Below are 22,298 nucleotides of genomic sequence, written 5' to 3' on the forward strand. Positions count from 1 at the left end.
GATGGAAGGAGAAAGGGAGAGAGGGAAAGAGAAAAAGGGGTGAGTTGGGAGACAGAAACACTGTCTTTAGACTCTCCCCTCAATTTCATGGATAAACACAATAAACACACAATAAACACCCCAGTAAACACACAAGAACTTCTTGCCTATTTCTCATTTTCTGAGACTATTAATTACAACCCCTTGATTTTCTCATTCCTCGGATGTCCTAAAGATCCTTTCAGAAATAATACTCTTCCAGTCATGAGTAAGGCCCAGGATCTCAGGGATCATTTGCTCCAACTTCTCATGCATTAGTTCATTCTCTCATCCATGCATGCATTCATAGTATCTTTTAAGCACCTACTGTGTGTTAGGTTCTGGGGATAAAATAAGGAGTAATATATAGTCCCTGCCTTAACAACAACAACAACAACAACAACAACAACAAAAGTACCTGAGGCCCAGAGAGGGACACTGACTTTCCCAAAATCACACAACTAAAAATTCTGTGGCCGCACTGGTTCTCAAACACAACGGTTCCCCAGGGATGCCCTCTTTCCTTCTCCCCAAAACTGATAGTTGCGGGTTACAGGAAAGCAGGTATCTGCAGGACTTGGCAGGCTAAACCGTTCCCACTGTTCGGGCGGCCCAGCTACAAAAGGGCGGGGACCAGCCCTGGGGTGTCCTCAGAGAAGCCAGGAGGTAAGAGAGGAAATGTTGGTTCCCAGGCTGCACAAAGGAGGACGCAAATGCCCGCGACCTTTTGGCGAGGAAAGATTGCACCTCTACAGCCGCCGTAGCCAAGCCGGAAATGTAGTCCCGCCACGTTTCCTGTCTAGCGGGCCTGAAGGAAGAGCTGCGAGATGGCTGACGCCACGAATCTTAATCGCCCTCTGTGCTGTGAACAGTTCGGTTCCGGGGCGGCGCGGGGCTGTTTCGCCGCCGCCGACGGGAGTCTGCAGTGGGAAGCTTGGGGGTGGCGCTGGTGGGATTTCTCCGGGGCCTTTACAGTGAAACCCCAAAGACTGGCTGGCGGCGCAGGGGGTGCTCTCGGCACTGCTTCACCACCTCTCTCTAGCCTCATAGCCGTGTTCCTGCCTCAGGGCTTCCCCGATAGCGTCAGCCCGGACTATCTGCCCTACCAGTTATGGGATTCCGTGCAGGTCAGCCCGGCCGACTGGGGTCGGGGGGAGCCTATATCCACGGCTGAGGGAGGCAATGCGGGCCACCTCTGTCTCCCCATTTAGAGATTGGAGACTGAGGCCGAGAGCGGGACTGTGACAAGTTCCAGTTCACACATCTGGAAGAGCTGATGATAAATAGAATTTAGGCCATCGTGCTCCTGCGCACACTCCTCACCCCACCTTTTTTTCTTCTCCAGGCCTTTGCTTCCAGCCTCTCAGGCTCCCTCGCCACCCACGCAGTCTTGCTGGGCATAGGGGTGGGGAACGCAAAAGCTTCTGTTTCAGCTGCCACTGCCACCTGGTTGGTGAAAGGTGAGCTGGGCCCCTGGGGCCTCGCCTGTCACTGCTGTCAGCCTTGCCACCTCTCTGGCCTCTTTTTGCCCTGACTGGGAAGCCCAGCCCCTCCCTTCCCCATCCCAGTGGTCTTGCCTCTAGTACTGGGCTGTGATGTGTATATTTCCGGACTCGTGCCTGATTGGATCTGGGATCCAACTCTCCCCAGTTCCTAGAACAGTGCCTTGTGCCCTGTTAAAAAACAAAATTCAGCTGGGTTAATTATAAATATTTTTATTGCTTTATTCAACGATAATTAGTCGCCCACCACCAGACTGCTCTCATCCTGAGCACCAGCTTTGCAGCCACACTCAGTTCCCTATACATATTGTTCAGAGTCCCTAAATCACCTGGAGCTTGAATCGCTAAATTAATCGTTCCCCTCCTTTACCCCTAGTCTTTGTGTAGAGCTGCATAAGACTATGGTTATTGAATAAAACCAACAGCTTCCAGAAGTGTGGGAAATTTGTTCTAGAAAAAAAAACAATTTTGTAATAGTCCTGAGTAGGAAAGAGGAGGTTCTGGGAAGAATGAAAGGCATTTTGGAAACTCTTGGAATACTAGATGATGGTGTAATTATTATAACCATCTGTTGGATGTGTACAGCATTTTTAAAAACCACTAATGAAAAGTAAAGCATATGGTTTGGTACCATGCCACCTAGAGAGTGAAGTAGAGAAGAAAAGGATTTGTGGCTGTCTCCACTGTCTCTTGTCTTTTATTACTATTCCCAATGGGAACTTAAATCAGACCCAAGGGAAGGCCCTTTTTCAGCATGAGCCTGGCCACATCTCTGGTGAGCCTCCATGGATCTTTTAGAGGATCAGGAAGCCCATGCTTGCATCCTTACCATTAAGACTGAGCAAAGTGGCCAAATGTGAGTCACCTCTTGAAAGAAGCCCTTTCTCTGACAGTGGAGAAGTGGTAATCTGTGGCTTGTTGTAGCTACCTCTTTTAATAATAATAGTTGACACAGTGTTTATTATTTGCCAGTCATTAAGTGTACTGACTTTGCAGTAGCTCTGAGATAGGTATTGTCATTATCCCCATTTTACAGATAAACTAAGGCACGAAAAAAGTAACTTGGCTAGGGTCACAGCCAGTAACTTATAGGAGATGGATTTGAACCAGAGTGTGTGCTTAATTTGGACTTTTTCTGTTGCTCTGCTATAGGCTGGGTGTTTGGAATTCAGTAGTTGATGTTTTCATGTCACTTCCAAGTACCCTACTCTTTTTGCCAACATGTTGCCTATGTATGTCTTAAAGTTACTAAAAAAAAAAAAAAAAATGAGATCACTTTAAGATATGCAGAAATATCCACTTCTTAAAGCCTGCTGTTGGTATCAAAACAAGCTTTCATTAAACTGAAGCACAGAGAGGTTTAGCCACTTGGCCTAAGTTAATGTAGGGCCAGGATTTGGACCCACACCAATGGACTCCTGTGTCCCACTCTTAACTACCACTGACTTTTGCCAGTGGGATTGAGAGTGGAGCCTTGTACAATTTGTAGACAGCTGATCCCTTACTGCTGCTCAAAAATTTCTAGATCATACAGCTCAACTAATTGTAACTGAGGCAAGTAGGAATTAAGTTTCCTAGTCTAGTGGACAGTGTTGACTTTGAGATAATAGGAAGGTATGTGTCATTATTACATCCTAGTGCCAACTTCCAGATTCTGACAAGGGCCCTGCAGACTGTTGATGGAAGGTAGAATACGCCCCCTTTCTACCTAGTGGCCCTTGTATGCAGGACATACACCTTATTGGGATGTGAGTGTGCAGTCAGAAGGAAGAAAAAGAGAATCTGGCCCAGTGAGCTCCCTCAACAAGTAAAAATAATCTGAGCATGTTCAGAGTCACTAAGTTGATCCAATACAAGAATCTTAAGTAGAACAATAAAAATTTTGTGGAGAATAAAATATACTTGAAAGGAAGAGGGTAAGATAAGTGATAGAGGGAGGAAGCCTGTAAAGCTACCTGGTGGGTATTATTTCCAGGGACACAAAGGGGACAGAAATGTAGGAGCAGAGCAGGCCTGATGAGAAATGTGTTGTACACATGCCTCCTCTGAGGTAGCCACTGCTTAGCCCCAGCCAGCTGCAGTAATAATGAAAGGCAGGCCCAGTATTGCCATGTCTTCAGGTTCTTCCAAAAAAGCAGGAAATGCAGATTTTCTTGTAAAATGTCCCGTTTTTATTGACTATCTTCCTGGAGCTTCAGTTGCTTCATCTGTGAAAGGGAGTGCTCTCTTGGAAGTTCATAGGATTGTTGTGAAGGTTGAAAGAAGTAGGGATTTCAGGTGTCCACCAGTGTTTAGTGGTCCTCAAGCCCAGGGTTGGATAAAGCTGTCTACGTAGAAGGCCTCACTGCCGAAGGATAGATGTGGCAAGAGGTGAGTACGTCTTTTCCAGTGGAGAATGGGGAAGGCTATCTTATGGTCCCCACCTTTATATATTGTAGGAGACTTCCAACCCTCCTCACAGCTTAGTTTCTCTTCTCCTTGCATTTGCCACTTAAGGGTCCATGCCTTCAATTCCAAACAAGGTAAGAGTCCTCTGTCCACTGTATGAGGCCTTCCCAATTGTTTGGTTCTCAAACAGTCCTTTGTGATCCCCCTCCTGAACTTACTGAGTGCTACTCTCAGTATAAAGGGTGTGAATCGGGTTGGCAAACGCTGTAAAGGATGCGATGATAAATATTTTACACATTGTAAGCTCTATAGTTTCAGTCACAGCAAATAATTCTGCTACATGTCACAAAAACAGCCATAGACGGTCTGTAAATGAGTGGTCACACCTATGTTCCAATAAAACTTTATTTATAAAACAGGGAGTAGAAGACTACAGACCACAGTTAACTGATCCTTGGTCTAAATCAATGTTTTTCATACTGATTGTTTTCCTTTTACACTGGATTTTGAGTCCAGAACCATGACCTTCTGAGTCACTGGTATTCCCCTTACCTCACATAGTGTCTGGCAGAAAGTAAGTAGCCAGTAAGCATTTATTGTTCAAATGAAGGTCTGGCTGATTCTAGAGACTTCTCTGACTCTCTTTAGCCTGAGGAAGCCTCTCCCTCTACCCCATGCCCCCAGCTCTTTGTCATCAACCTGCAGTTCAAGTCCCGTTTTTAAAATTTATACTCTAATGAGTATCAATTAAAATTTAAATTAAAACTCACCTGTGAACCTATTGCCCAGCCTAAGAACTAGAATATCAACAATAACCTCTCAACTTTCCACACAAGATTTCTTGCTTTTCCTTTTTTTTTTTAATAGGTGTTCCATATAGATATATATACCAAAATACTGTATTGCTTAGTTTTAAAGCCTTATGAAAAGTATATTTTGTTCTATGTAGTCTTCATGGCTTACTTTTTCATTCAAGATTATATTACTAGGATTCCTCCATTTTGATATGAGTAGTAGATTTTCCCTGCTGTCTACTGTGCCACTGAGGGAGTGTACTAGAATCTATCTGTGTATTCTGCTGTCAGTGAGCATTTGTGTTATTCCCAGTTTTTTGCCGTTTATGCAAAGAATGTTTCTGGTCCGTGTCTTGGCATGCATGGGTGCATAGTTCTCTTGGGTACATACTGAGGAACTACTAAGTCTAGACACTTCTGACCCCATCATACAGCTCTGTCTATCCAATATTTATTGTACCAAACTGAGCTCCTAGAGCAGTGACCCAAGGGGAATCATCTGTTTCAGTGCCAGGGTCTGCCAGGCTCAACAGCCCCCAAGGCTCTCCCTTGTTCCTTACCAGTGCTTCTCTCCCCCAGATTCAACTGGCATGTTGGGCCGCATCATCTTTGCCTGGTGGAAAGGGTGAGTTTGTCTCCTGGTCTGGCCACTCTCCCCAGGCAGGGGTCATGTCTGTCTCATCCCTGGCTGTATTTTCAGCTCCGCCTTTCTCCTACCAGTTTCAAGGGGAGGGGAGACTTAGGAATTACTTTATCAGAGCAAAGGAGTCCTTCATGAGTATCCAGTCCAGGGGAATCACCCTACCAGTGAAGCCACAGAGCCATTGCTATGATCAGATCTGCCTTCAAGAGCACTGATATGCCACTCTGCTGCCCATCATGGAAAAATACAGCCACAAGGCTCTAAATGTCCTCTGCTTGTTGAAAGAGAAGCCTGAACAGGATAGTGCTTAATTCAAAAGGAATGATTTTACTCCAGAAGCTACTTTGGTGGCTCAGATACCTGATTGGACTTTGTTGAGCCTGGTAGGGAGTGGAGTTTGGCAAGTAATCAAGATCCTTGTCCCACATCGAGTCAGACTTCCCATTTACCTAGAAGAGTTTAAGGATCTTATGCTGCCTGCTTCCTCCTCAAGCCAGTATTGGGCAACCTTAGGAGTGATTTATTATCTGCCAATAATCATAGGCAGACAATACCTACAATTTGTTCAGTGAGATAGCTTATGCAAAGTGCATACCATATTGTGGCACATAGTAAGTGCTCAGAAAACACTAGCTGCTGTTAACAGCTCCATGCCTCACAAGCTCTGTATATATCATCTCTAATCCTTAGAACAGCTTTGTAGAGAGGATTGAATATGTACATTTTACAGATGCAAAGCAGACCTAAAAAGGGAAGTCACTTACCCAAGTCGCACAGCTTATAACTAATAGCATCAAGCTGCTTTATTGGGCAGAGCCATAGACCAGGCCCACGGTTTTAGTCCTGCCTTTGCCATTTATTCCCTCGGGAGTTCCTCTTGTGTGTCCCATACCCCACCTAGGAGTGTTCCCTTTCCTTCCAGATTTCAAAGTAAGAACAGGGCTAAATTCTGAGCTGGTCTGAGGGGTGCAACATCCCCTGCCACTGGACTCTTGGAGAAGAGTGTTTGTGCACGGGCCAGGGAGTCCCTCTGCCTGGCAGAAGAGGTATCCATCTTCTCATGTGATAGAAATGTCCTAGGTCTGGATGTCAGAGCCTGCCTCTTTCTCTTGGCCTTTTTCTTTTTTTTTTTTTTTCTCTTGGATCCCGCTTTCCATGTGATCTGAGGGAAGTCATGTCCCCCTCTCTGAGCCGGAGTTACACTAAATGTAGTTGTTTACCAGTCCAAACTATGTGGACTTCTTGCTGGGTACCCTTGACCATGTGGGAAGAAGATGGGGCGGGGTGGAGGGGGGGCGGGGAGATGGAAGAGGGACCCAGGGATGACCTCTTAGAGGAGGGGAAGAGGGTGAGGAGCAACCACAAGACAAATCAGTTTTTTTCCTAGATGTATCATGTGTTAGTAAAGGGGCAACACTAAGTGACCACTGAAGGTTCTCCCAGCTAATGGTATTTCAGGTAGCAGTGATAAGGTGTTGGGATAGATGTCTGCCTGGGGTATGGATTTTGCTGAGCCTTCAGACCTTACCTCAGACTAAGGATGGCCTGCATTGCCCACAGGATGTGTTTTCTCCTTATATTCAAATTGCAAACCAACCTCTCCTCCCCAACAGGAGTAAACTGGACTGCAATGCCAAGCAATGGAGGTAAGAAGGGGCTGAGACCGAAGGGAGGGAAGTCTTCTATTGTGAAGGTCTCTTACCTCTGATCTCTAACCTCTGATCCCTTCCCCCCCAGGCTTTTTGCTGATATCCTCAACGATGTAGCTATGTTCCTCGAGATTATGGCTCCCATTTATCCAATCTTTTTCACCATTACCATCTGTACCAGCAACCTGGCCAAGGTACCCACCTCTGGGGCACCCCTATACCTGCCTTGGTGGTGATGTGTGGGCTTACTGTGGGCCCACAGGTGAGCCCAGCCTGGGCCCTGTGTTCAAAACACTTGTTGAAAAGTGGAAAAGTTCAGAGTTTTCTACTCGGACTCAACCGTATTTTCTGATACTCCAGCCAGGTAGCTTCCAGTGCCTCACATATTCTAAGACAGTGTCTGAAGTCACAGGATTGGTGAGGGAGCTCTGAGCTGAAATATAGAAAGTGTGGTCCAGTGTCAACATCTTGGGATCAGCTCCCAGGCTCTTTCATTCTTTCAGTAAAATATTTATTGAGTATGTACTGCATGTTTGGCATGGAATATAGGACCTCCCCTTTCTTTTTTTTTTTTTAATTTTTATTTATTTTTGAGAGAGACAGCCCAAACAGGGGAGGGGAAGCAGACTCCAGGCTCCGCGCTGTCAGCACAGAGCCCAACCTGGGGCTTGAACTCACAAACTGCAAGATCATGACCTGAGCCAAAGTCAGACGCTTAACTGACTGAGCCACCCTGGCGCCCCAGGGCCCTCCCATATCTTCTTTGAAGAAAGCTGCACATAATTAAACAACTATTTATAGAATTATAGCTACAGGTATTCCAGATGAGAAGTGTAGGGGGCTGCAAGAGGGTTGAGCAGAAGTTCTGGCCTAGTCAAGAGATGCAGGAAGACCTTCCCTGAGCCTGGGTCCTGAAGAATGGGTTTAAGGTAAACGGTGGATGTTTTTGAGCAGAAGGAATAGTGTGGGTCATGGTTCAGTGGCAAGACAAAACACAAAGTGAATGGTAAGGCTGGAGGGTTACATGGGGTGAATGTGAGCTCTTCCTCTGCCAAGCTGCTCACCCTTACAATTCCTTCAGGTTGGCTGCATCCAAATGAGAAAACTGGAGCATAGCAAAGTTCAGTAAGAGCTTAGCCTGTCTTCACCAAAGGTTAAGTACCTGGCACAGAGCAGTGACTCAAGAAGACATGTTAAGATCCATCTCAAAAGCGCACCTATCTGTTCACAATCACTTTAGAGCAGTGCTTCTCCATGGTGACATTTCAGGTACAACAGTTCTTTGTGTGGAGTACATTTAGCCCAGGTACCAGTAACTGGCCCAGGCATGCTGCCCTGAGCACCCCCTCCAACCCCAGAACAGGAAACACCAGAGAAAACCATTGCTTGCAGCTGTGAACCAACAATTGCGAGCTCTGCCATCTGTTTCAAGTTAGGTACTATATTCTGCCCTTAGGGCCTCAGTCTCTTCATCTGTCAAATAAAGGAGTAGAATAGGGCCATGAACTTTCTCTGACCACCCCCACCCTTTCTAGAGTTCTGGTCTCCGTGACTAATACCTCTGTCCCCCAGGTACACCATCCAGAAGGCTGGTTGTCATCCATGCCTGTCTTCCTGGCCCGCTATCCCCCTCAGCTAAACCTCTATTCAGTTCTGTTACTTTTCCTTCCTAAATCTCTCTAACCCATTCACTCCACCTGTGTGTCACCTGGTGGTTCCTTATTGCTGGAAAAGCGCGGTTGCTTCCTAGGTAGTCTCCCTGCTTCCATTCTGCCTCTTCAGTTACTTCTCAGAGCAGCCCATAATCCTTTTAAGAATGGAAATCCAGTAAGTTCACTTCCCTGACTCGTGGGTCCTAGGATAAAGACTTTAACAAGGTTTGCAAGATTCCACGTGATCAGGTCACTCCAGCCTCAATTTGTACCACATTCCTCTTACCTTTGAACATTTCTTCTGCCTGCATGACAACTTGTTTATTTATTGTCTATTGATTTGTAGATTTCATGAGAACAAGGGTTATATCTAAGTTATGTCACAGCACTAAATCTGTGTCTGGCATCTAAAAGAGATTTGATAAATAATAAGATGGATGACCGTGATCAGTGACCCTCATTGATGAGTTCTACCATCTTAGATCTCAGGGATTGAGGTCCAGGTACACTGGGAGGTCAGGACCATCATTGTGGGTTTTGAACTGGCCTGGAAGACTTGACTGGTCCTCCTCTGGGACAGGAGGAGAGGAATTTGTTATAGGCAGAATGTAAGCACAAAGTTGGAAACCAGACTGGGCCTGGGAGCTTAGCAGAGGGGTGGGTGCAGCCAAAGTAGGAGTTGCAGGCTGGGGAAGTTCTGAGCTAAGAACAGTCTGTGGGCCTCCACCTTGGGGAAAGAAATGGAGTTCCTTGGGACTGGGTCATAGGGAGATATGGCAGGCAGAGCTTTAGTTTTCTCCAGGAATAAGAGGGGAGGGGGACCTAGTGGAAGTATGGGGATGAAAACAAGACACTAAGGACAGCATTCAGAATTTTGCTGTTTGGTCACCTGGTGCCTGGTTTTCTCAAACTGGTTTGGGTCATTTACTCAGCTCAGCCATAGAGGTGCCTATGTTGCCATAACACATGGCCATTCTGACCTTCACTCTCCCTTTCCCCACCTAGTGCATTGTGAGTGTGGCTGGTGGGGCCACTCGGGCTGCCCTGACCATGCACCAGGCCCGGAGAAACAACATGGCTGATGTGTCAGCCAAGGATAGCAGTCAGGTGAGTAGCTGGGATTGGGGTTGGGAGTTGGAGCGGGGAGGCAGGTTAGACCATTGTTTGGGAATATGGAGAGATGTACCTAAGTGCTCCTGAGGGTAGATAGGGGAGACACAGGAAGAAGTCCCTGCTCTTGACTCAAATTGATGGCATGAGTTCTAGTGGCAAAAAGCCCAAGCTGATCATCTCAGCCCCTCCTTTCTCCCTGTGTGGCCAAGAGTGGGCCCTTGCCCTGACCTTTACCCTCTCTAAGCCATAGCCCCAAACTGAGAGGAGGATGTCTGGTCATGTGTCCCATATGTTAAAGCACTTGGCAAGTCAAAAAGTGCTCAGCATATGAGATGGCTGGGGTCATTGGCCAGGGGTCTCCACTTGGCAGTTTTGTAGGCCTTTCTGGTCCAGCCCCTCATCAGATCAGAGCACCCTCAAGTAGAGGTGGGGACACCCCTAAGGCTGAATTCAACAGGTATTGGGTCCCCCCAAACCCCTGTGCTAAGTGCTTATGTGCATTGCACTGTTTAATTCTCACAAACCCCATGAGGCAGATACTATTATTATCTCTGTTTTACAGAAGAGGAAAGTGAGGCCCAGGTTAGTAGTGTGACACAGTTTTCTTTGACAGTGAAGCAATTTAGAAATCTCTGTTCTGTCCAGTACTACTTTCTGTTCTTCTCTTAAATTGTTTTGTTCAGTTTCTAAATAGAAAATTTTTAAATTTAAAACTAACTCCTTGCAATAATATTAACACAACTAAAAATATTAACACGAGCTAATATTTATTAAGCACTAACCATGTGCCAAGTATGTCATTTATATGAACTCATTAAATCCTTACAGTGGCCTCATACAGGAGGTACTCATTGGGTTCTAAAGAGGAAATAAGTCAGAGGTTCAGTGACCCTGGGTACCTTTGGGCACATCCCTTCTCTCAGGAAATGGTTGAACCAATTCTTCCCTGCCGTCTCTTCCATAGGTTGTTAGGAAGAGAGAAATAAGTATAACCTGTGTCCTCCACTTCAGGATCTCCCAGCTTCATGTCTGCTGTCTCTCACCTGCTCTCTTTCTAACCCCCAGCTCTCCCCATGTCCCCAAACTGTATTTTCCAAGTCCCAGGGCTTCCTCAGTCTGCAGAGGCAGGAACACATCTCAGGGGCAACTCAGGACATGTGCTCAGCCCTGTAGCAGGCCCCTGCTTTCTGCTGATGTTGCTTTATTGCCACTTGATGTGGCCACTGGAAATGACTGTTCCCACCTGATGGAGAAGAGGTCTTCCTGCTCCTGTGCAACCAAGGTCTCATCTCTTATTTACCATGACAACCACTGCCTTATTTCCACAGCCTTCCCCCTTGCCAGGAGACCTGGGTAAGAAGAGCTCTCCCAGCTTCAAGACCAGCTCTCCCTTGGACCCCACTAGTCAGGGCCACCAAACCAGACTCTTCCTCCCTCATGATGACTTAAGGGCAGATGTTTGTCACCCTTGGTGAGCTCAGTCAGACTATCTCAAGCCAGCAGAGGGTTCTAATAACATTGATTCTCAAGAGAAGAGGTTTGGATCTTGAGCCTTCCTGGATGGTTCCTTGACCCTTTTGCAGATGTGCCTCCCAGTTTTTGCATACCAAGGGTCTGAGGGGGATCAATCTTTTTAAGCCACCAAATAAAAGTACTTCCCTATTCTGTGGACATTCAGTTGCCTGAGCGTAGGACTACTCTGGTGACTCTTGCAAAACAAAGAAGACATGTTCCAAGGATATTGTATGTACCTGGACAGAGAAGCATCTCGTATCTTAAATGACAACCCACTCAACAAAAACATTAAAAACTTACTAAGGCGCCCTCATCAGTGTAGGGAGCCCTGGGATGTTCTGGAGCAGGGAGGAATGTGATGAAAGGCACTCAAGGATATGCAGCCTGGCCTGGAAGGAAGACCTCTAATTTCCAACCCCTCTGCCTTTTATAGGAGACACTGGTAAACCTGGCAGGGCTCCTGGTCAGCCTCTTGATGCTTCCCCTCGTGTCAGATTGCCCTGGGTAAGCCGGGATCAAGGGCAGGGAAGAGGTGCCCAGCTGGGTCTCTGTCCCTGTTGACCACCTCACTCTCTCACCCCAGCTTCAGCCTTGGTTGTTTCTTCTTCCTCACTGCCCTTCACATCTACGCCAATTACCGGGCAGTCCGAGCCCTTGTCATAGAGACCTTGAATGAAGGCCGACTCCGGCTGGTCCTGAAGCACTTCCTTCAGAGGGGAGAGGTACTTGGCCCCACTTCAGCTAATCAGATGGAGCCACTGTGGACAGGTGATCCACCCCCTTAGTCTCAAGTACTGTCTCCCAGTCTCTCCCCCTGTCTGGGCATCCTGACTCCTGACATCCAGCTTCCCACAGGTTTTTGGCCGTCTCAGTCTCTATCCCTGGGGGTCCCCCTACACCGCTTGACCTCCAGGTAAGTGGCTCAGTGTCTCCCACCCATCAGTACTGCCCTCCCATCCTCCCCGCACATGCTCTTTATTACAGTTACACTCTGGCCTCCCCTGATAGGGCCTCACCTCTCTATTCTAGTTTCTTTATTTCTACTGAGCAGACTTGGGGTCAGCATGGATGCTTGAGGGGAGCAGGGTTGTAACAGCAAATACAAGGGATATATTTGTTAGATGCAGGAAGAAAAAGATAGATATGGGGTACGTGGGTAACGGCTGAGAGATGGGAAGTAGGTGAAGGACAGATGAGGTAAGGACAGTTCAGTTGACTGGATGGTTACTCCTGCTTTTCTTTCTCCTCCTCCCACCCTTCACTCTCTTCTTTCCCTCAGTGTTTTTGACCTGCAACAGCTGGTTGAGGGACACCAAGAGCCCTACCTCCTTCGCTGGGACCTGTCACAAAGTAAGTGTGCCGTGCTCTTCCAGAATTAGATTCACCCTTCTGAGGTCAACTTCTCATTCCACCAGCTCCAGAGCCTCAAGCCCTGAACAGTTTAGAGGCTGCCTGGTATCCTGGAGGGAGCTCTAGACTAAAACTTGGTGAATTCAAACTATAGCTGCAAGCCTCAATGAAATGCACTTTGTCCCTGTGTACTTGCTTTACTTGCCTGTGTGTTCTTATGAGAAAGGCAATTAAGTAAAGCACTTTGTAGATTGCAACATACTCAAATAAGATTATGACCTTTGGTTACCCCTGGAGAACTATTCTCTCCCATCCGGAGTCACCTGTTGAGGAAACAAGTATTGGAGTTTACTGGTCTGCTGGTTGTGTGCTAAAAGATGCTTCTTCTTGTTGGACATGCAAGATAAACCCACCTCGTGAGCTGCTATAAAGTTGTATTTGGAAATTGGGCATTTCAGTTTGGCCAGACATTGGGAACAACAGGAGAGAAGTTGGAAGAGAAAAGGGTGAAAGATAGCCTCCATCCATGCAGGCCAAGGCCTCAGGGCAGACAAGGATAAAACAAGGTGGTTAGTTTGAGAATGTTTTGGGAGGTGGCCCTTCCCTAGCACCAGTCTGTCTTGGGTTTCTCCAGACCAGGTGCAAGTTGTTTTGAGCCAGATGGCAGGCCCTGAAACCATCCTAAGGGCCGCTACACACGGGCTGGTGCTTGAAGCCCTGCAGGGAGATGGGCCCCTCCCAAGAGGGCTGGAGGAACTGAGGAACCAAGTACGGGCAGGTAAGCACCTCACAGTGTAGACTGTTGATGGCTCAAAGAGGCATAGAGAGAGGAAGGACTCTTCCACTTGGGGACCTGAGAACTTCTGGGTCTGCACCCCCCTCCAGGTCCTGAGAAAGACAACTGGGTCATCGTCAGGGACACACACCAAGTGTTGGACAAGCTATTCCCAAAGTTCTTGAAAGGTAACATTTTTAAGCCCCATGGCTCCTTGGCTTCTGAGGCCTCCTCCCCAGAGGCTCTGCCTAACGCTATCCCCACCCTCTAGCTTTGAGGTGGAGGACCTGGATTCTCTCTGTGATCTTAAGTCTGGACCTCATTTCCCCATCAATAGGGTAGGGAGGTAGAATGGTCCCAGAGGCTGTGTCATGTTAGCAATTTGTATAATCCCAATTGGCATTGAAGAACTGGGGGGAGGCTCACAAATGATGATGATCTTTCATTTAGCACCTACTCCATTCCAGCATTTTTCCATATACTAACTCAGTGACTTCATGCTGCAGCCAGATGAGGTTTTAGCCCCGTTTTGTGCCAGAAACTACCCCGCAGAGGCTGGTAGAGCCTGGGCAGTGCACAGAGCATGTACCTGGCTTGTGCCACTCCTTACCACTCTCCCCCGGGTCAGCCTGGAGTCTTCTCTCCAGCAGTCCCAGCAGCACCCTTATGACTTCTCCCTAGGACTGCAGGATGCAGGCTGGAAGACTGAGAAGCACCAGCTAGAGGTGGATGAGTGGAGAGCCACATGGCTTCTGTCTCCAGAAAAGAAGGTCTTGTGAGGTGGAGGCCCACCCAGGTCTCAGGACAGGAGCCTGAAGCAAGCACACTTTGGCCACAGCACAATGTGGGAACAGCAGCTTTATTTTTGCTTAGGGGAACTGCTGTGGCAGTTTGGCCAAGGCCTCATGGGCTATGACTGCCAGTCAGGTAGACTGGGCCCCTGGCAGTGGAGAGAAAGGGAACCAGGGCCTTCCCCCTCCCTCTCCCTGCCCTACTCCCTTCTCACCACTGCAGGCTCCCCACTCCCATTCATTGTGAAGCTGAGCCCTGCCCTGGCAGTGGCTCATGGTGTCCAACACGGTTGGCCTCAGGCATAAAAGCCCCAGAGGAATGTGGCCACGGCCATCATTAGCAGGGCATTGAAGTTGACCACACGGGCCCAACTCGAGTCCTCACTGATGTCCTCCAGCCGCCTGGCTGCTGCAGCCACTTCCTCCTGGGTAGGGGCTGGGGGACTACCTGCCCCACTCCTGCTCATTCCACAGAACCAGAGCAGGCACCGGCGGAACAGGCCCGGTGTTGGGGACTGGGGCTCTAGGGAAAATTGACACCCTACAGTTAATTTGAGGAAACCTGGCTCCCCTAGTCCTTAGCCCCGCCTCCTGAAGCAGTGCCTTACCCTCCATCTCCACTGCATGTTCAGGACACCCATTCTGTACAGGGGGTGAAGTTGAACCTTCTAGCTCATCAGCATCCAGGTCCTCCCGCTGCTCCTTGCTGTGCCGTAGACTGAAAACCAGGCGGTGGAGCTGGGGAAGGGAGTGGGGACCAAGTGAAAGTGCTGTTCCCCCACCCCAGACCCTGAAGTCTCTTGTCCACCTGGTACTCCCTTAGCACCCTCTGTCCAGCCTATATACTTAATCCAGACTCCGTTCACTCAAACCCAACTTTCCATGGCTGCCCTTTGCCCTCATACTAAACCTAGGCCTTTCAACTGTGTGTTTAAAGTTCTTGGCCCTGCTCACCCCCTGCTTCATCAACCCAGGTCCCTCTCTACATTCAAATTGTAGTACTTTAGACCCTGGTCTTGTAGTCCTGCTAACAGTGTACCTTCCTGTGGATATTTGTCCACATAGTTTCCTCCTGTTGCCTTTCCCCCCTTCTCTACCGGCCTATCCTTCTGCCCAGCTCTTTTGTCCTGGCCCCCAATCAACCCTACCCTGGGGCATCTGCCCTGCAACAGCATAAGACCAAACTCTTTGTGGGCCTTCAAAATGGTACTCTGCCCCTCTCAGCCACCAGTCAGATCCTGTGTTTTGAGTTCCACAGGCCATGCCAGGGACTTTGTGGGACAGTCTTCAAGCCACCTCCCCCCAGACCACCTCAAATAAATGTCATTTAAATAAAACATTGTTCTTGCTTTACAAATGCAACTTCCAACTGGACTCCCAGCCTACCCTTAATGAACCCTCAGCATAGAAATTCAGGTCTTCCCCACTGGGCATTCCTGGAACTGGACTGGCAGACTAGGGGTAGAGAGGGCTACACTCACACACATGGTGCATGTTTGGTACCCATCCAGAAACTGGCACTTACATGCTTGCGTGGGATAGGTGCTGTGCACAGTGATACTACAAGGATGAGGAGACCAGAGCAGACGAAGAGCACAATGGCAAAGTAGAGGTAGTGCACACGGCAGAAGAGTGCTGGGCACGTGGAGGGTCGTACACAGCTGCCCGAGCCAAAGGAGAACTCGGGAATAAGGCGTGCCAGACCCATAAACAGGCCCCCAATCAGTCCCCAGAAGGCACCCTGCCAGGGGAGAGAATGTCAGCCTCTTCTAGGTGTCCCCAATTCTGACCCAAGCTCACAACCTACACATAGGCTCACCTTCTCATTGACACGGGGCACAAAGAGCGCCAGCACAAAGACCGCAGACACAGGTGGCGCCAGGTAGCTGGACACTGCCTGGATGTAATCAAAGAGCTGCCCTCCCTGCGCTGCCTGCACCACGGGTAGCCAGGCCACTGACACAGCCACAATAAACACCACCCAGAGCCTGCAGTGGGTGGCCATCAGCAGATTACACCCAGGACCCCCATCTCCCCCAATCCTCCGAGTGTTCTCTGCCCCCACCCCAAGGCTGATTTGTGGGGCAGGACCTGGGGGAAACCCAGGCCGCACCGTCCTACTAGCAGCAGCTCACGGTCCCCTGCGTGGGGCCGCAGGCGCATGTAGATATCCATGGTGAAAAGCGTGCTGCTGCTGTTAAAGATGGAGGCCAGTGAGGACATGAGCGCAGCCAGCATGACCGCCAGCATGAGTCCACGCAAACCTGCAGGCCAATTGTAACTGTGAGTCCAGGGCCACCAACGTGTCCCCAGGAGGGTGCGGGCTTGGCAAGGGGTCACTCCTCCCAGTGGCAATCTCCGCAGTGCGACTGCCCTCACCATTGGGCATGAGTTTCACGACCAGCCGCGGGTAGGCAATGTTGGAGCAGCCCACCTCGGTACCGCACACACGCTTACACACCTCGGGCACCACACACGCCACCTCATCTGCAGGCAAGAGAGCGTGACATGGCTAGAACGGGACCTTGTCTGGGAACTCGGATCCCTGAAGTGGGGATGGGAGATCCTAGTGGAAGAGAGATGGGACCCCTCGTGGGAGGTGGGACTGGGTGACTGGATTCCCAAATCAAAGGACGGTAACAGAAATGGGAAACAGGCACTTGAATGCATGCAACAAGAAAGGGGCTGGATGGGGCACAGGACACTTGATGGGGGTGGGGTTGCAGACGTTACCTGGATAAAGAATGCGGCTGATCATGCCCGGCATGACCATGAGGAACATGGGCATCAGCTTCAAGTAGCCGCACAGTATGCAGCCCGCCTTGATGTGAGTCAGGTTCTTCCCGGCCAGACAGCGCTGCACAATGACCTGGGGCAAGGTCCGTTCAACAATCTGTGACCAGTCCTGGATTCCCTGCCCCTCGGGCTTTGCCTTAACTGGTTGCCCTAATTCAGGCCTGCCTCTGGCTCAGCAATTCACTTGCTGGCAATTCGCTTTCACTTACAGACCCAAATTCTTTGGATCCCAGTGGCACTGGTTTAACTCCATCCTGGCCAAGTTCCCGACCCCTCAGACCACGCAGTGGGGCTCCCACAGATGTGTTCTGGCTCCACCCATCTCAGCCCTGCTCACAGCAGTTCTGGTTCTGCCCAGGCCTAGCTCCCGGCTAAAGCCCTGACCCCGCACCTGGTCGCTGCACCAGTACCAGCCTGAGACGATGGTAAGACCCAGGAGCAGTGCAGGCCACGGCAAGTCCCCTGTCACAGCGTCCCGGAGCAGGTGGTAGGAGTCGGGCCGGGGTCGATAGCAGGAACTCGAGATGTTGCCCACAGCCGGATCCTCAGAAACCGTCAGCGACGTCATTGCCCCCAAGTATTTGTCGAAAAGCCCCGAATACCCGCCCACCTCGTGGAAGGCTGTGAGGGCAAGGCTGTCAGGGGACCTGGGGCCCACGCCAAGGCCCTCCCTAGGACCCACATGCTGGAGACATGCGCTGCCTCTGCTCCCAGGTGGAGAACTCTGCAACTTGCAACCTCCGTGCCCCTCCCCCACTGGTTGAGCTCCGTACCGTAACCCATGAGGACGAAGGCCCCGCCAAGAATGACGAAAGTCTGCAGAGTATCCGTGTACATCAGCGCTGCCAGCCCTCCTGCAAAGGGTCTGGGTTAGTGGAGACAGCCCAAATAGGCTGCCCCGCGTACATATGGTGTCTTTGTGCAAATTTGAAAACTGTGCCCCTTCCTGGAGAGCAAATTTCAAAAGAAATGGCCCATTCTTCAGGCTCATGTACCCGGGCATCAGGAGGCAGGGCTTAGTGAGCCGAATGTGCTTTAGTGACGCTCCCAGCACATCTCCCCAGCCCATTCCTTCCCTAAGCCCCTGCCACAGCAACCTGTCACAGTGTAGATCATGGTGATGCCCAGAAGGGCAATGACGGAGGCATAGATGTTCCAGCCCAGAGCCTGTTGAATGAATACTGCCCCGGAGAACATGTCCACCTTGGGGGAAGGAGTGATTGCACAGGTCAGGACCCGGGAACCAGGGCAAAGGATCCAGGTCTATCTCCTTTCCAGACCATGACCCTACGTGGCCATGCTTCAGAGGTTCTCTCATTTTTCGAAGGTCTGGCCTCCCAGGTCCCACCTATTGTGGCCCCAGCCCCAAAGCCTACTCCTTCCAGACCCTACCTCCATCATGGTTCTTACAGCGATTTTTCCTTGGTCCCGCCCCTTCCAGGGCTTTCTAGAGACCTCCACTCCGTGAATCCCGCCCTTCCAGGGCCCCTCCATGAGTGCGCACCGAAATCTTGGTGAAGATGTACAGAAAAAGCGAGAGCACTGACAGGTAGAGGCGAATACGATGGCCTCCGAAGCGCTTGCGCAGGTACTGTGGCATGGTAATAACACCCGCAGTCAGGTACACGGGCGCGAAGAGCCAGCCGAGCAATAGCACCACGAACAGCGCCTGCGGGCACAGCATGACAGCTGAGAATGACTGAGATCCTTCCTTGAGTTAGCCCTCCCCTTAGAGTCTAAGAGACCTCTTCCTGAATGTGCTACACCAAGGAAAGGTCCAAATGGGGGCTCAGAGGATACAACTGCAGAGGATGGCCCTGGGCCCTGGGCCCTGGACATTAAGGGACAGGGTCTTGACACCTTCTTGGGCCTTTAACTAGAGCCCTGCCAATCCTCCCAGGCCAGTTCTTCCTAAGATGGGTCCTATCCCCCCACCCCCCAGCACATGAATCCAACCATAGACTCCTCAGCCTGATCTCAGCCTCTGCCAGGAAGGGCGACTTCCCCTCTTCTCTTCACCCACGCAAACTTTCTGTCCCTCAAGACTCTGCTTAGAGGCCTCCTCCTCCAGGAAGCCCTGGTCTCCCCAACCCTCAAAGACAAGCCTCAGTCCCAGAGCTTTGTCTCCTTCCCACTTCTGCAGGGGGCTTTAATTTGGTCCAGAGATCCTCACAGGCCACAGATTCAAGAGAGTATCAGAATAAGGACTTCACTATCTTTAAGGCTCTTCACCCTACTTCAGAGAGGAGTAACTCAAGGCCACAGAGGGTAGTAGCTGGTCGAGGCTTAGACAGCAAGTCAGGAGCAAGACCTACCCCTGCCCTGAAAGTGGTCATCTCCAACGTTCCCCTGCCTCCAAGCAAGATGTGTGACCCTCACTCAAAGCCCAACCACACCCCACTACTGGGAAGTCCCACATCCAGTCTTATATCCCCCGTGCTTGGAGCAGATGTGACAGTTCCAGGGGCTCCCACTGGGGTGGAGGTTATTGGCAAAAAAGGGGGGGTCTCACATTCCACTCAAATCCAGCCACAGCCAAGCCGCTTGCAGCACCAGTCCCTGCGAGGCCCACAAAGTGGCCACTGCCGATGTTGCTGGCAAAGAGAGAGGCCCCGACCTAGATGGCCAGAGGTGGGGGTGAACTAGGTTGCTTCTCTAGGCCTCCTCCCACTCCATGGCACAGCCTCTCTCACCGGCCACCACACCATGCTTCGTCCCGCGAGGAAGTAGCCGCCAACGGTGCCTCTGTTGGTTCTGCACATGGACTGAGGGACAGGAGTGGGAGGAGACTTGGGTTCAGGGCACATCTTTGGACCTCATTAGCCTTCTCAACACATTCCTCAGCCTTGTTTCAGGCTGAAGATTAACCAGTCCTGGGCTCTTTTGATGGTTCCCACCCAACCCCCTGCCCCAACCTCCTCCAAGGCACCCAGAGCAACCCAGGCCCCAACCTAGTGCCCAAACACCCACATTTAAGTGTGGCTGGATTTGACCTGACTTTTCCTGAGACCTTGAGTCATGAATAGGCTTCTGGTCAGATATGTAGACAGGGGAACAGAGACCTCATTTAGAATGCTGTCCCTGATGGAAATCCACTGACCCCTTCAAATAGCCCAATCCAAAGGTGGGAAGACAAGGAATGAGTGTTGGCTGCGCCTTCCTGAGGCTATCAAAAGACTTGCTTGCCCCTCAGCCCCAGGTGTCTCCCTCAAAGATCCAAGCATCCTGCCCCTGCTGAACATAGGGTCTGCCTGAGACTTTTCCCCCAGGCCCAGAATCCTGACCCCCAGAAGCACCCTAATTTCTCACCCACAAGCCGACACCAATGACCAGCAGGAAATAAGCAGCAATGACCAGGATGTCAGCAAGGTTGTTAATTAGGACCCTCTGGTTTCCCAGTCCTGGTGCGGAGCCTGCCTCCATGTGTTCCTCCATTCTGCCTAGGATCTGTCCCTCTAGGGACCAGCCCCTGGATTTCCCCAGGAGAGGGATTAATGGTTACCTTAGGAGCAGTGAGCCGACAACTCCCCCAGGTCTTTTCTCCCCTCCCCAGCTTCATTTAGCTGAGTCATGTCACATCAAGGCATAAAGCTCATCTAGTGGAGTTGGTCACTTTCAAGTTCAGGAGCACTCTTTCCTGGGCCTTAGCTCCCACCCCTGCCCCAGTGCCCCAGACTCAAAATCTCTCCTTTCATCCCCTAAAATTGCTCACCCTTCAGCCTTGATCTAGGGAGTAGGGCTGAGCCAATCTCCTGATTCTGACTAATCCAGAGGGATCACTTTCAAACCCAAATCTGACAGTGTCACTCCCCTGCTTAGAAACCCTTCCCAGTTCCCCATCATACTAGGAAGGAAGTAGGAACTCTTTAGCCTGATGTTCAAGGCCTGCCACACCCTGACTCCTGACCACCCCTCCCCTTGGTCCTCTATACCAAACCTAGAGTGAAATCATATTTCCCTCCACCTCCCTTGCCCTGCCCAGCCCATGTATTTTCACACAACCAAACTTTTGCCTAAGCTGTGCTTTCTGCTTAGAGTGCCTTCTTGCCTCCCAAATGGCTCACTCCTAACTCTCAAGTGGTAGCCTTCAGTACCCAGTCCATGTCAACTCTTCAGGAAAGACTTCTCTGACTCTTCTGATACAGTTCTGAGCACATTGTGTTGTCCTCATATGGGTCCAGGTCTGTCTTCCCAGCAGACTAGAGACTACTCACAAGCAGGAAATGATCAGATTCATCCCTAGAGTCCCATTGCTCAGCACAGGGCTGACTATAAGAAGGGAAGATGTTGATAAATATCAGTATCTCTGCCTTTCTAGAAGAATTGACCAGATTTGGATGTCTGATTATGACAGTTGGGTTCATGCCTGAGATAGAGAACAGAAAACAATATTTTAGGGGGATATGAGTTATATTTAAGGAATGCTTTAGTTTAGGTCCCTTCAAAAGCAGACCCTAGATGGGAATTTAGGGCAAGGGTTTTCCTGAGGAGGTGATCCCAGGAAGGACTATGAAGGAGTAGGGAAGTGAGACAAAGAAAAAGAAAAACCAATAAAGGGAATGATGACTAAAAGGCTACCACTGTGAACAATCCCAATGAGGACTCTTTGAGATACTGTGGAGAACACACCTCAGAAATGACCCCTCAGAGCCAGGGAGCTAGAGTATTTATCAATTCCTGTCTCTAAGTTTACAGAACCTCCCCCTCCTACTTCAGGCCTGCTGGGTGCAGGAGCACACTTGTTATCCCAGAGAGCACCCTCAGAGAGAAACTCAGGGAGCAGCTGGGGAGACTAGGTGTCTGGGAACTGTGTACATAGTGGTCCAAGTGGATATGGGCAGGGCATCCACAGTGTCTGCCTCAAGGGGTGATGAATTTGAAGTGCCTGAGAGAAATCCAGGTGCACGTGTTGGGCATATTGGGATTATAGGCACTTAAAATCTATCTGCTGTCCTGTGGCCCACAAGACCCTTCATGATATGGTACCTATTTCCTATTTGATCTCACCTTCTACTACTCTCCCCCTTCCTCTCTCTAATCCAGCCATATGGCCTTCTTTCCTTTCTTTCAATATGCCAAACTCTTTCCTACCTCCTGGTCTTACTGTTTCCTCTCCCCTAAATGCTCTCCTTAAGCTCTTTGCCTGTTTTCTTTTGTCAACCTTCCAAGTCTCAACTTACACATTACATATTCACAGGGACTATCTGGTTAAAGTAATCCCTTCCCCAACTTAGTTCTGTTTTTTCCCCCTTTTCACCTTCCCTCCTTTCCTTTCTTCTTCATTCGTTCCTTCATTAACAAACATTTATTAA

At 49.7% G+C, this 22,298-nt stretch overlaps 2 protein-coding genes across 9 annotated transcripts; one reads left to right on the forward strand and one right to left on the reverse strand.

Annotated features, from left to right (window-relative positions):
• The first annotated feature begins 792 nt into the window (after nt 1–792).
• On the forward strand, nt 793–14,452 carry RUSF1 (RUS family member 1). 6 transcript variants are annotated; one of them, XM_058711703.1, is made up of 13 exons: nt 796–1,145; nt 1,364–1,478; nt 5,282–5,327; nt 6,959–6,991; nt 7,083–7,188; nt 9,652–9,753; nt 11,708–11,778; nt 11,858–12,042; nt 12,130–12,187; nt 12,554–12,624; nt 13,259–13,402; nt 13,510–13,587; nt 14,081–14,450. In XM_058711703.1, exons 1-13 carry the CDS (start codon nt 846–848, stop codon nt 14,176–14,178), a joined length of 1,407 nt encoding a protein of 468 aa, XP_058567686.1. In that variant the 5' UTR covers nt 796–845; the 3' UTR covers nt 14,179–14,450. The 6 variants fall into 6 exon arrangements, with proteins under 6 accessions (XP_058567688.1, XP_058567692.1, XP_058567687.1 ...); XM_058711707.1 differs by having other exon boundaries at nt 990–1,145; nt 6,906–6,991; nt 14,081–14,451; XM_058711705.1 differs by lacking the exon at nt 9,652–9,753 and having other exon boundaries at nt 793–1,145; nt 14,081–14,217.
• Nucleotides 14,243–21,682, reverse strand: SLC5A2 (solute carrier family 5 member 2). 3 transcript variants are annotated; one of them, XM_058711700.1, is made up of 14 exons: nt 20,296–21,676; nt 19,680–19,751; nt 19,499–19,603; nt 18,491–18,655; nt 18,084–18,189; nt 17,760–17,840; nt 17,378–17,607; nt 16,924–17,059; nt 16,570–16,677; nt 16,304–16,454; nt 16,010–16,178; nt 15,716–15,931; nt 14,799–14,928; nt 14,243–14,713 (listed from the first exon to the last, which is right to left on the reverse strand). In XM_058711700.1, the coding sequence occupies exons 1-14, from the start codon at nt 20,419–20,421 to the stop codon at nt 14,487–14,489; spliced, it is 2,022 nt and encodes a 673-aa protein (XP_058567683.1). In that variant the 5' UTR covers nt 20,422–21,676; the 3' UTR covers nt 14,243–14,486. The 3 variants fall into 3 exon arrangements, with proteins under 3 accessions (XP_058567683.1, XP_058567685.1, XP_058567684.1); XM_058711702.1 differs by lacking the exon at nt 15,716–15,931 and having other exon boundaries at nt 20,296–21,682; XM_058711701.1 differs by lacking the exon at nt 19,499–19,603.
• Nucleotides 21,683–22,298: the final 616 nt, after the last annotated feature.

This window comes from Neofelis nebulosa, chromosome 18, assembly GCF_028018385.1.
Source record: "Neofelis nebulosa isolate mNeoNeb1 chromosome 18, mNeoNeb1.pri, whole genome shotgun sequence".
Taxonomy (NCBI): domain Eukaryota; kingdom Metazoa; phylum Chordata; class Mammalia; order Carnivora; family Felidae; genus Neofelis; species Neofelis nebulosa.

Bases quoted from the DNA above. Each gene is read 5' to 3' on its own strand.
- RUSF1 (XM_058711703.1), top strand. From the start codon at position 846: ATGGCTGACGCCACGAATCTTAATCGCCCTCTGTGCTGTGAACAGTTC. The intron at 5,328-6,958 runs GTGAGTTTGTCT...CCTCCCCAACAG, and splicing joins ATCTTTGCCTGGTGGAAAGG to GAGTAAACTGGACTGCAATG. The intron at 12,625-13,258 runs GTAAGTGTGCCG...GGGTTTCTCCAG, and splicing joins TCGCTGGGACCTGTCACAAA to ACCAGGTGCAAGTTGTTTTG.
- SLC5A2 (XM_058711700.1), bottom strand. From the start codon at position 20,421: ATGGAGGAACACATGGAGGCAGGCTCCGCACCAGGACTGGGAAACCAG. The intron at 16,455-16,569 runs GTGAGGGCAGTC...ATTGGCCTGCAG, and splicing joins CGTGAAACTCATGCCCAATG to GTTTGCGTGGACTCATGCTG. The intron at 15,932-16,009 runs GTGAGCCTATGT...CTCCCCTGGCAG, and splicing joins TGCCCCGTGTCAATGAGAAG to GGTGCCTTCTGGGGACTGAT.